This window comes from Petaurus breviceps, unplaced genomic scaffold, assembly GCF_028583685.1.
Source record: "Petaurus breviceps papuanus isolate PSGF00001 unplaced genomic scaffold, PetGlider_PUasm1.0 37, whole genome shotgun sequence".
Classification (NCBI taxonomy): Eukaryota; Metazoa; Chordata; class Mammalia; order Diprotodontia; family Petauridae; genus Petaurus; species Petaurus breviceps.
Genome location: NW_027186296.1, coordinates 37,055,151 through 37,068,596, shown reverse-complemented (window position 1 = coordinate 37,068,596; position 13,446 = coordinate 37,055,151). Strand labels below are relative to the sequence as shown.

Sequence of the window (13,446 nt, the reverse complement as noted above, 5' to 3'; positions counted from 1 at the left end):
CTCTCCTTAGGGTTCCTTTCCTTGGAAAAAAGAACTTGTAACCCAATACTGTTTGAATAGAGGTCATCTCAACCAAAATAGATCAGAAATCTCTTTACATTTGGACTTCAGACTCAGGAGGTTGGCAGAGCTGCTTTAAAACATAACTTCTTAGCGGTCAAGGCCTCTGCTGATATAATCCTCTTTTGTATGACAATATTCACAAATAATGCGTTTTTCTTGATGATGGCTAGGGTTGGAGAGTTTTTTAGGGTCAGCCAGCAAGGAAGATTACTCATTGGCATTCTGAACTTGTCCTAAATTTCTGTTTTCAAGCCAGTTAGCACTTTCATTAACGAAGGCCCTGTTTGTATTTCTTTTGTGAAGGATAGTGATTTTGTTAGCTTAAGACCCAATCCTTTGCTTACAAGAGGTCAGTATATGAAAATATTGACTGAGTCCAGGTCCCTGCTGTTCCCTGAAATTTAAACTTGAATATGTTTGAATTTCACATGGATCATTTATGACAGGCAATAAAGACTGTTTGAACTAAGCTTACCCACCTTTATTCAGAGAATGATTAGAGTTGACAATAGAAATGTAATCAATCCCTAGCCAGGCATGGACTTGAAAGCTGGTGGACAGCATATGGACCAGGGAAACCAAATGATTTAAGGAGCGGATTTTTATTTTGCAGCATCAGTTAAATCTTTTCCCTTCTGTTGTTGGCTGCACCAAATTCTCCACTCCACCCCCAGCTACTGTGCCAGGTTCTCTCCCCCAGAGCACTCATTTCGCATGAAGATAATGGTCTTGACTGTTTTGGCAGATAGCAAACCTGAGAGCACATGTACTTGTTTGATCCATGACCTGGTTTCACAGGGCACCCAAAGCAAAGAAGTTTTGATGGCAGAGTGGCTCTGTTCTGAGGGATGCTTATCATCATCCTTTGCTTATGCCCCCATGCCTGAGTGTATTGGGAATGTCTTCCCTGGAGCCCCTGTACATTTAAATTATTTTTATTCCTTAAGTCACATATAACAGCAGGAAAAAGGTGTCTATCCACTGTGGTATCTCAGACTCTTCACATGGCCCCTGCTCACTATTTGAATTAGTATACTTACTCCAGGGGTGGCTAGGTGGTACAGTGAATAGAGCATTGGCCCTGGAGTCAGGAGGACCTCAGTTCAAATCCAGACTCAGACACTTAACACTTACTAGCTATGTGACCTTGGGCAAGTCACTTAACCCCAATTGCCTTGCCTTCCCCCCTCCAAATAGCCCCCCCCCCCCAAAAAAAAAGTAGTATACTTACTCCAAACTGGTCCAGGTTCCCAGAAAAATACCATGCTGTCACACTCAAATTCTCTTTAGGGTTCTAGGGCTAAACCTTGTTGAGGGCAATACCCTCACATATGCACTTATACTAACTCATGACTTTAGCTTTTGAGCCCCTTCTCATGTGTTTCCATTTATATACAAACAAGCAACTCACAATAATGATACTTTAAATTTTTTTTTTTTTTTGCCTTTTCGGAGGGCAGTTGGGTTTAAGTAACTTGCCCAAGGTTACATGGCTAGTTTTTTTGTGTGGGTGTTAAGTGTCTGAGGCCGGAACTGAACTTGAGTCCTCCTAACTCCCGGGCGGGCACTTTACTCACTGCGCCACCCAGCCGCCCCTGATACTTTAAAATTTTAAGCATAGCCAAGAAATTAGAGCATCATAGGTATTTATATTAAAGCAAGTGTGTGAAAAATCACAATCCTTCTATAAACCTGGGTCACATACCAATATGTTCAGTGTCTGTTGGGGGAGAGTGAAGCTAAGGAGACAACAGCTATGTTCTCAGTATAACTCACAACTCTGGACTTTAGTTTTTGATGTCATACGTACATTTAGGAACCTAGACATGCAAAGCTGTTTCCTCTGCTTCCTGATTATCTTCTGGTCCTCCCCATACCCCCAGCTTGGCAAATTTCCTCTCTTCTCCTCCCCTCCCTTCTTCTCTTCAGTATTTACAAGCTCTCTTTAATTTACAGTCTTTCTTAAAAGGGCCTTTAGAAACCTCTTAATTTGGATAACAGTTCCCTTGAAGCCAGAAAACTGCAAAGCTCATCTGGTAGGCAGGCCATCTCTGGCCAATACAACTCAGCTGTCACCAGCATTTCACTTACCAGGATGTGGTCTTGTCCAATCAAATTGCAGCAAAATAGTTCAGATTGGCCAGAGCAGGGCAAACGAGTTTAGCCTACTCTTTACTTTCCAGAATTCTGGAACATCCACTTAAATCTCAGAAACTCTTCCCATATAGCAGTTACAAAAAACTGATTTTTTCTCTTTTCCCATTAGATGTGTGTGCATATATGTACATGTGTATGTATGTATGTATGTGGAGGGAACAGAAGACAGGCAAGAGATACATCTGAGAGACTTCAGATACCTAGGCTCCTGTAGATGCTGAAGACCAGGAGCTGGAACTGAAGCTCTTTTTCAGTGAGGTGGAATCTTTTCCAACCAAACAGTAATCACCTAGTTGAAGTCTTCTCTCAGCTAACTTCCTGCTTCTGGTCTCTTCACCACCAGTTGAGTCTGTTTCTCTGGCCAGGTTTTTCAGTCTCTAAATTCTACCTTCTCTTAAGTCTACCTATTTTCTGGATTTTTCATTGGCATAAATCAGTGTCCTGGCATTCAGTAACTTACCTTTCACTTAAATGGTAACCCAAAAACTCACCCAATTTCCCCAGTAAAATCAACAGACCTTTTAAAAACCATCCTTCAACCATCGATTTTATAATATCTCATTTTCTGAAGTTTTACCCTCTTAAATGGTAAAGTAATTCTATACAGATGAAACAAATGACCGTAGTTCTGTTGAGAAACCCTTAGATTCTCCACATGGTTCAACATTTTATTTTGCATCATCAAAACTTTCTTCATACTCACAATTTTTCCGGTTTTGAACAAATAAAAGGTCTTTCCCTATTCCTTTAAACCATCAAACTGTTCACATAGAAATGAGGCATCTCCCTATATCCTTAACAAGGTGATTTAAGTCTGTGTGTATACATACCTATATATACATATATGTCTCTCACAGTTAATTTTCTTTCTAAAACTGCCAAATCTCATCTTAAAACTGTTTTTTTCATACATACATACATACACACACTTCTGTGTGTGTGTTTTAAAAACAGTTTTTATGAAACCAAAGTTATGTTTTTATTCCTTTCAGGCATCAAAATATTCAGCTATGGCAGAGGCAATGTTTTAAATCCTTTACTAGTTGACAAATTTTTCTTTTATACAAAAATACTTTTCCCTCCCCTTCTAGCACTTAAAGAGATTATGTTTTACATCACCAATTCTCACCTTATCCATAATGAGGCCTTCCATGAACATGCCATTATAAGTTAACTGATGTTTCTTCCCCTCTGAATGTTCTAACATTCATAGTCTGTCACAAAAATAAAGCATTGAACTGTCTTTTATTTTCTGTTATTTTTTTTGTTTATTTTAATCAGAGTGAAAACTCCTTAAGATAGGTGTACCTTGCCTTGTCTTATATTCATGCACAGTATTCCATAAACAATTTGGACAGATTTTGCTTATAAGTGCATTAATGTTCAGTCTAAAGAGCTATGCATTTGAGTATGCAGGAAGGAAAGGAGAAGATTTGCTTAGGCTTCCATTTCTTTTAGGGTGACACATTTATAGTTTATACATTTATTTTAACAATATCCTTTTCCAGTTTGATGTTAAAATTACATTTAAATACATACTGTCAGATACACTGTATTTTGGAATTTGATCCTCCCATGGCTCCTAGAGAGCAAGGACAAAGTCTCTTCACTTAAACTTGTACCTCCTTAAAGGTATAGGCCTGCCCACTGTTAGCTAACCTGAGTTCTTGTGAGTATGATGAGGAAGGACATAAGAGCTTTTTGAAGGGGCATTGAATAACCGTTTATTTTTCCTAAGACTTGTATAGGATGAAAAATAGCTCTCCCCAGTTGTCAGAATCAAGGAATTCAGGGCAGCTAGGTGGCACAGTGAATAGAGCACCGGCCCTGGAGTCAGGAGAGCCTGAGTTCAAATGCAGCCTCAGACACTTAACACTTACTAGCTGTGTGACCTTGGGCAAGTCACTTAACCCCAATTGCTCTGCCTTCCTCCCTGCAAAAAAAAAAAAACAAAACCCCAAAAAACAGAATCAAGGAATATCTTTGTCAGTTAATAATATGCCCAAGTTCCTAACTTGTTTTGGAAAAATGGATTTTTCTTTCTCCAAAAGTCAGCTTATTTCAATTCAGTTCAACAAATATTATTATCAAGCACTTGTGCAAAGCGGGGGCGGGGCATACAAAGGCAACAATTAATTCCTGCCCTCAAGGAGTTTCCATTCTAATGGGGGGAGCAGTTGAAGCATCTTCACCACACTTAGTAAAATGCAAATTACATGTAAAATAATAAGAGTCTGTATAACATGGTGGATAAAGAATTGTCTCTAGTGGGGGGGGGGAAGGGAGGGGTGAGGAGATTAGGGGGCTTGCATACCCCTAAAGAGTGAAGGTGGGGGGGGGGCCATGTGGCGCAGTGAGTAAGAACCTCAGCCCTGGAGTCAGGAGAAGCTGGGATCAGTTCCGGCCTCCAATACTCGGCACCCACACAAAAAAACTGGCCGTGTAACCTTGAGCAAGTTACTTAGCCCCAATTGCTTTAAAAAAAAAAAAAGAGTCAGGCTGCGAAGGGTAACTGCCTTTTTGGAGAATAGTCACCATTAAGTTGGGATCATCCATTAGATCTTAGGTACACAGAAAAAATTCTTTAAATTGGAAGGGATCTTAGAGATTGTCTGGTCCAACACCTTCATTTTTCCAATGAGGAACTGAGACCCAGAGAGGGGATGTGATAGATAAACCTCAGGTAGACTAGTCCTTCCAAGCCCCTTGGAAAGCAGACTGTGATGCCTTCATTGCTGGATATCCCCAAAGACGGGAACTAGTGTTCATGTCAGCTACAGCACCATAGGACCATCCTTTATAGGCCAGGTGAACCTTCTTACCTTTAATATCCATCCTTAGGAAGGATCACAGAAAGTGTGAAAAGGGGGCGGGCGGCCAGGTGGCACAGTGAGTATAGTGCCTTGGAGTTGGGAGGACCCAAGTTCGTTTCTGGCCTGAGACACTTAACACCCACACAAAAAAACTAACCGTGTAACCTTGGGCAAGTTATTTAACCCCAAATGCCCTCCAAAAGGCCAAAAAAAAAAAAAGTGTGAAAAGAAGCCTCTAAATTTAGGTTGGAACAATAGTCAGTTGTGACTGAGAACCAACTCTTAGCAGCCTAGCAGTCTTGCACTCAGCTGAGCAGTGGAGCAAATGCTGTCTTTTATTTCCTTGCATCCTTGGGGGCATGTGTATAAGACTTGCTGGGTTGATTTCCCAGTCTGTGAGTGACTTTATTTATTTATTTTGTCTTTACAGATGCCAGCATGTCTCCCGACACCATGAAGCAGAGCCATTGGTGTAATGTTGCTTACTGGGAGCATCGGACCCGAGTGGGCCGCCTCTATACGGTGTATGAACAGTCCGTCAGCATCTTCTATGACCTACCTCAAGGAAATGGCTTCTGCCTTGGACAGCTCAACCTCGAGCACAGGAGTGAGACCGTCAGGAGGACCCGAAACAAGATTGGCTATGGAATCTTCCTGAGCAAGGAGCCTGATGGCGTGTGGGCGTATAACCGGGGTGAGCACCCCATCTTTGTCAACTCCCCAACACTGGACATTCCCAGCTGTCGGACTCTAATCGTGCGCAAGGTGATGCCAGGGTACTCCATCAAAGTGTTTGATTTTGAGAAGTCTTGCCTCCTCCAGCAGCACGCCACAGAACTGGATTACGCCGATGGTCCCTATGATCCCAACAGCGTACGGATCAGTTTTGCCAAGGGCTGGGGGCCCTGCTACTCCAGACAGTTCATCACCTCTTGCCCTTGTTGGCTTGAGATTTTACTCAGCAACAACAGATAACAATTGGCCTCCAGCAGGAAAAGCTAAGACAAGGAAGAGCCCCTGGGAGGGAGACAGAGAAAAGACAAAAACCCCACAGACTACCCCAAATATCATCTACCTAGATTTAATATAAAGTTTTATATATTATATGGAAATATATATTATACTTGTAATGATGGAGTCATTTTACAATGTAATTATTTATGTATGGTGCAATGTGTATATGGACAAAGAAATGAAAACGCACTTTGGCTTATATATAATTCTTTCAATACAGATTTTTTTTAAAAAATGATACAGCAGAACTAGGTAAAAAAAAACCTGGGTTTGGTGTATGGTTTTTGAAATATTATTAATACCCAGACAAAAAGCTAATACCAGTCACTCATTGATAATAAAGTATTCGCATTATAAATTTTCTCCACAGTCTTTCTTTTTTAAGGGGGGAAGGTAAGACAGTTGGGGTTAAGTGACTTGCCCAAGGTCACACAGCTGGTAAGTGTGTTAAGTGTCAGAAACCAGATTTGAACTCAGGTTCTCCTGACTCCAGGGACGGTGCTGCCCCCCCCCCCTTTTTTTTTTCTTAAGAAAGACAAAAATTGAGAGGTGATAGAGCACTGCATTTAAAGGGGGAGGGACCCATGGATAGCAATCCCAGTTCTAATACTTATTAGTTGTGTAACCTCGAACAAGTCACATTATCTCTCTGGACCTCTTTTTCCTCTACCATAAAATAAGGAAGTTGTATTAGATAATCTTCTGAGTGTCCCCATCAATTCTAATATCAGGAGGGTTCTGATCAGTTCAGTGAAAATCCTAAAAGTGAATTTGGAAGCTTCATTTCATTTTTTTTTCATAGTGGGATAAAAACCAGTAATGATGATGCTATAAGCTAACATTTATATGCATTTTAAAGTTTGCAAAGCAATTTTAAAAATCTCTCCTTTGTTTCCTTAAAATAACCCTGGAAAGTAGGTGCTATTATCGTCCCCATTTTGCAGTTGAGAAAACAGGCAGACAAAGATTCAGTGACTTGCCCAGGGTCACACAGCTAGTGTCTGAGGCCAGATTTGAACTCAGGTCTTTCTGACTCCAGACCTAGCATTCTGTTCACCTGATAAACTTCTGTGAGGAGAGGAATAGAACTTTAATTTCAGACCAGAACAAAGGAGACTCTTGAGTTTCCTCCCTAGTAAGGGTATGGGATAGAGAAGAAAACATGATATCTATGTTCTCAGAGAAGATCCATTGAATACATAAATGTCCATAAAATTTACATCAAATATGGAATTCAAGATAACATAAAATTAATCATAGTTAAATGATACTCTTTTAAAAACTTTTTTTATGCCTACTTTTCCCTTTCATCCCTCAAATGGCTCTCAGGAGTGAAGAATGAGCTGATTATTGACTTAATCTGTAGAGGGCACCTGGTTTCCCTGGGCATATTTTTGACACCTACAGGAAAAACCCAAAGGCTAGCTCTCAGATCAGACTGCAGCTACTTTTGATCCATTGTAATTTCTCAGATACCAGAGTACATCAGCTCCTCTCTGTACCACCTGTGGCTCCTTTAGAAGGAATGTAATGGTAGTTTGGGGAGGGAATATCCATATTCTCCCCCAGACAAGAAAGTAGACTTCTCTGGATGAGGTCTAAGACAGAGTAGTTGTGACTGGAGTTATTTGCTTATATTTTCCCATCAAGCAACATTCTCATCAAAATGATCCAAGTGTGCTAGTCGGGGAACCAAGGTAGCCCATGCCAGTTTCCCTGGCTATGAAGTGAATGAACATTGAGTCACACCTCCCTTGTCCCATTACCTACCTCTCAGGACTTCTAGAATGCAAAGCAAGGTCAGAGTGTGGAGTAATATGAGTTGGTCATGAGAATGAAAAGCTGCTGCTATGGGCACTGGAGGCATGTTGAGGGTGTCGGTTCCAGGTACTTTCTCTCTGGGCTCTGTTCTCTACATCTCATTTTCTTTACCTTCCCAAATAGCAGAAAATATATGCCCCAAAGAATAACAGGCAAGTGACAAACCCTAGATTACTTATGATGAGGCACCTATAAATTTGGTGACCCACCCTGGTACTAAGATAAGATTGTAGGTGCCAAGCTCAAGTAAGATGCTTGAAAACCCAGGTTACAACACTAGAAATGAGTTTGCCAATGATCTTGTCCAGTCTGCTGGTCATGCTGATTGTGGCTTTCCATTTCTTGCAAATTCAGCTTAAGGAACAAGGTCCAGCTACATTCCTGGAGTATTTGCCTCCCTAGAATCTGTTCATATGGACTCTTGGGCTCCTCAACCTGCCTTAGAAAAAAAGCAAACTGAGATCATCATGAATATGACCACCATGTCTGGTTCATGTTTAGTCAACCAGAACTTTGGCCAAAACAAGGGGAGGCCATAGGCAGTAGCTACACCCGCCATACCTAACTTGCTTTCTGCAAATGCCACAACTTCCTCTGGGTAGCTTTTTTGAACTAGGATCGAGCCCACATGCCTGGCACCCAGTCTTGTCTTTGTCTTCCAAGGAAGGTAGTTGTAAAGATGAAGGCAAGAAGGGGAATTACTTGGTTTGGGATTTGTAGCTTAAATTGGAAAACAGCAGCATCTTGTTTTGGGGCAGCTAGGGATTCAGTGGATAGAATGCTAGACCTGAAGTCAAGAAGACTGAGTTCAAATCTGACCTGAGTCACTGTGTGACCCTGTTCAAGTCATTTACTCCTGTTTGCCTCAGTTTCCTCATCTGTCAAATGAGCTGGAGAAGGAAACAGCAATCTACTCCAGTATCTTTGCCAAGAAAACTCCAAATGACATTACAAAAAGTGGGACATGACTGAAAAACAGCTGAACAAGAATCCGGTTTGGAACTAAAAGAAGACAGATTGTAGCTCAAAGAGGGGAAGATTTTTGTAAACTAGCAGTGGCAGCATAGTCTGTCACGAAGTAGTGAGCATGCCAATATATTCAGTCATTTTTCAGGTGAATCTGACTGTGACTCCATTTGGGGTTTTCTTGGAACAGATACTAGGATGGTTTGTCAGAGCTTTCTCCTACTCATAATTACTGGAAGTATTAAAGCAAAGATTCAAGACTATAAGTTGTGGAGAAGGTGCTGACCTGCATTGGTAGAGGGAGTTTCCTCACCTGGGAGTTCCCTGTACCAAATAAAATTACTGTTCCAAGCCCTATCCCTATTAAAAACAGTTTGGTTGACCATCCTCTGGTGATGACGTCAAGAGAATTCCTGCGGCAGTTGGAAGGTTGGCTCAGATGACCACAAAGAATCTTGAGAGTTGGAAGAATGGATTTAGACTTTTGTTGTTGCCCCAGTCTGCTAAAGGTGTATACCCTGCTCACTCAAATATCCTACCTTTTTTCAGTTTCTAATGCCCCAGATTCTAGGTGGTGAACAAAAGCAAGCTTTGGAAATCCAAGCTCATCCTTTATGAAGGAATGGAAGAAATAAGGGGTAAACAGTGGGGGGGAATCAGATAGATAGATGACTAGATAGATAGGGTGCAAATTTACTATGTATGTAGGGTGTGCACACATATATATGTATATACATATGTGTATACATGGGGGGGGTAATGTATGTATTACATGACTCAGTGGATAGAATGCTGCCAGGAATCTGGAATACCTGAGTTCAAATCTGCTCTCAGACACTAGCTGTGTGACCCTGGGCAAGTCATTAAACTTCTGTTGGCCATAGTTATCTCACCTGTAAAAGGGGTAGCACCTCCCAGGGTTGTTGTTAAGACCAAATGGGATAATACTTGTAAAGTGCTTAGCACAGTATGTGTTGGCTATTTTTACATGTATATGTATACATGTGTACTGTGTATGTATGTCTACATGACAAAAGAGTATTGTGCCATCAATTTGGCTAGCTGTTTTCTTGCCCTGGGAAACTGACTTTGTCCTAAGCATGCACTCTTGAATGACATAGATTGACCTATACCGTCTTGATCACAAAAGTCACAGAATTTCAGAATTAGGAGGAGCTCAGAGGTTCTTCAACCCTGAACAGCAATCCCCTCCTCACAGCTGACCAGTCAACATTTGATTGAAGACCTGGTGTTGGTGGTAATGAGCTAAAGACCCTTCCAAGACAATGTATCCCACTTAAAGACAGTGCTAATTAATTATTAGGAAGATTTCTCCCTTTATCAACCCAAAATCTACTCTCTAAACTTCCAACCAGTTGTTTCTGGTTTTGCCCTTTGTTGTCAAAGAGAACATTTCTAGCTCCTCTCTCACATGACAGCTATCATTTTTCCCATAATCTTTTCAGACTAAATATCTTCAGCTGAACTTCTGGTGGTCCGTCATCCCACCTGCCCTCTTCTAGACACTCCAGTTTGTCTGTATTCTTTCTTAAAACAAGGCAACCAGAAGCTAACACTCTTGCATGCTTGTACTCCAGATGTGGTATTTCTATGGAAGAGGCCAGTGACATCCCTTGGTCCAGACTGTACTTCCTTTAATATAGCCTAAAATGGCATTATCTTTTTTCTTTTTTTGGCTGCCATGCCACAATTGATTCATATTGAATTTATAGTTCGCTAAAATCTTCAGTTATGGGATAGCTGGGTGGTGTAGTGAATCGAGCATGGGCCTCGGAGTCAGGACCTGAATTCAAATCCAGCCTCAATACACTTGACATACCCTACTAGTTGTGTGACCTTGCACAAGTCACTTAACCCCAATTACCTTACCTTTACCCTCCAAAAAAAGGTAAATAAAATAAAAAATCTTCAGTCATTTTTCATATGAACTCTTAGTTAGCCGTATGTTCTCTATCCCATACACTTACTTGGTTTTTTGAACCCAACTGTGGCACCTTAAATTTATCACCATTAAATTTCATCTTTATATTCTAGCTATTGTTCTAAGGCCAGGCATGGGCAAACTACGGCCCATGAGCTAAGAATGATTTTTACATTTTAAAATACAATAAAATTTTATTTTAAAACATAAAAACATTCTTAACTCACTTAGCTTTACAAAAATACATGGCAGACCAGACTTGTCTTATGAGCCATAGTTTGATCATAGTTTGCCTACTATCTAGGCCATCAAGAGCTTTCTGAATCCTGATAGCTATTTAATGTTTGCTATTACTCTTAGCTTTGTGATATTTATACATTTTATGCCTCCATCCAATTCATTGATAAAAATACTTAATAGAATCAGCTCATGAACAGATCTTTCAAAGTTGATCTTTACCATTAATGACTACTCTTTGGGCAGGTAGGTGTCTCAGTGGACTTGGGAAGACCTGAGTTCAAATGTGGTCTCAGATATATTACCTGTGTGACCCTAGGCAAATCACTTAACCCTGTTTGCCTCCTGATCTGTAAAATGAGCTAGAGAAGGAAATGGCAAACCACCCCAGCATCTTTGCCAAGAAAACCCCAAATGGGGTCACAAAGTCAGACACCTGGAAAAGACTGAACAACGACTGCTCTTTGAGCCTAGTCATTCAACCAGTTCCAAATACAGCTGGCTGAACTATCACCTATCAATCAACCCAGGATTTGTTAAGCGCTTACTCTGTTCCAGGCACTGTGCTGGATACAAGGACCCAAAAGGGAAACAACTCCTTCCTTCATCTCTGAAAGTTTAGCAATAAAGACTGTCAAATGCTTTACTGAAATTCAGGTATTCAGGGCCTATATATTACCATGATCTGCAAGCCTCATAACCTTGTTAAAAAAAAACGACGACAACTCTTTTTGGAAGGTCTAAAATCCACTGCTGTTTCTACTTTTTTTCTCTTGTTAATCTTTTTTTAAAAAATTGTGTCGGAGCTCAACAGATAGGAGCAATTCCATACACATGGGGTCAGAAAATGAGAACTCCACATGAAACCCAGAATCTGCGTCATATGACTTATCCATATATACATTCAATTCAGTATGGTAATACCTCCTTTGTCCTGCACTGCCTGTGCCCTGTTGTGAAACTCCCTCTGGTCTCCTTAGTGTAGATTTTAAATGTTTCATTGATGTTCGTTGCTTTCCTCCCTTCTCTCTTTTTTCCCCCTTCACAATCACAAGCTCTTCTCCCTCCCCCCATACTGCCCCCACCCAACAAATTTGTGCTGTGTTCTTGACAAAGCCATGCTAGCTAACTCTTTGTGCTGGCTGTTTTCCTTTCTAGATGTTGACAGATCAGCTCTTTTCTGGGGAGGGGGGTGGAGAAGTCAGGGGTAAGTGACTTGCCCACTAGTAAGTGTCTGAGGCCTGATTTGAATCCAGGTCCTCCTGACTCCAGGGTCATTGTGCTATCCACTGTGCCACCTAGCTGCCCCTATAAACCATCTTTAAAAGCACTCATTGAGTTCATGTATGAGGGGTTTTTTTTGGTCCCCTAAAAGCCCTTTTGATGCTTCCTATGAGGTTTTTGACATTATGTTGTGTTATCAGTAAGCCCAGTGAAAATCTAAAGACTTATTGAATTCTGAACATAGAGGAAGTTCATAGATTTAAAGTTGTAAGGGAACTTCGAAGTCATCAACCATCCCCTTCATTTTGCAAATGAGGAAACTGAGGTCTATGTCGCTAAATGACTTGGCCAACATCATTCAGTTAGTAAGGAGCAGAGTCAGGATTTGAACTCGGGTCCTATTCAGCAGTCTTTCTACTGTGCCCCTCTATCTCCTTAGACCACACTCAACCCTAATTGTCTTTATATGTGAGTCAGTGATTTGAACTGTTAATTTACTCACTCAGCCTAGGAATACACCTGCTTAGAAACAGGCTCCATTTTCTACCCTTGGGGAAACTGATACCATTAGAAAAGCATGGACTCTTTTGTATTGTTTTGTTTTTTGTCTGTTTTTTAATAGTATTTTATTTCATCCAATTACATGTAAAGACAATTTTTAACATTCATTTTTAATAAAATGTTGAGTTCCAATTTTTCTCACTTCCTTCTCCCTGAGAAGGTAAGCAATTTGATATAGGTTATATATGTACAATCTTGTAAAACCTATTTCCATATTAGTCATGTGAAAGAAGAAACCATTTGCAATATATATAGTTTGTAAAAGAAAAACAAACAAAAAAAGTATGCTTCCGTCTGCATTCAAACTCCATAATTTTTTCTCTGGATATGGATAGCATTTCCTGTCATGAGTTTTTTGGAATTATCTTAGATCATTGTATTGCTGAGAAGAGCTAAGTCAATCGTGGTTGATCACTGCACAATACTGAAAAGCATAGACTCTTAGACATTTGGAACATAAGGGCCAAGAAGGTCCCTTAGTCATCTTGACCCAAACCTCTCATTTTAGAGATGAGGGTACTGGAGGTGAGTGTTGAAATAACTTGTCTAAGACATTGCAAGTTGACAGGGGCAGAGCTAGAACTCATCTTTGTTTTTCCCTGGCTCCCCACATTCTTCTCTCCTTGCTGTCTTCCCCTTTCACACCTC

General features: G+C 40.6%; 1 protein-coding gene and 1 long non-coding RNA gene across 2 annotated transcripts in view; both read left to right on the top strand.

Annotated features, from left to right (window-relative positions):
* The window catches only part of LOC138169102 (uncharacterized), a 116,620-nt gene extending 110,215 nt beyond the window's left edge, over positions 1-6,405 (top strand). The window contains exon 2 of the long non-coding RNA XR_011170273.1: positions 6,088-6,405. This is a non-coding gene — a long non-coding RNA (uncharacterized lncRNA). The remainder of the gene's footprint in view (positions 1-6,087) is intronic.
* The window catches only part of SMAD6 (SMAD family member 6), a 115,461-nt gene extending 109,056 nt beyond the window's left edge, over positions 1-6,405 (top strand). The window contains exon 4 of the mRNA XM_069098239.1: positions 5,464-6,405. Within this exon, the coding sequence (XP_068954340.1) occupies positions 5,464-6,008 (545 nt within the window). The 3' untranslated portion in view covers positions 6,009-6,405. The remainder of the gene's footprint in view (positions 1-5,463) is intronic.
* Positions 6,406-13,446: the final 7,041 nt, after the last annotated feature.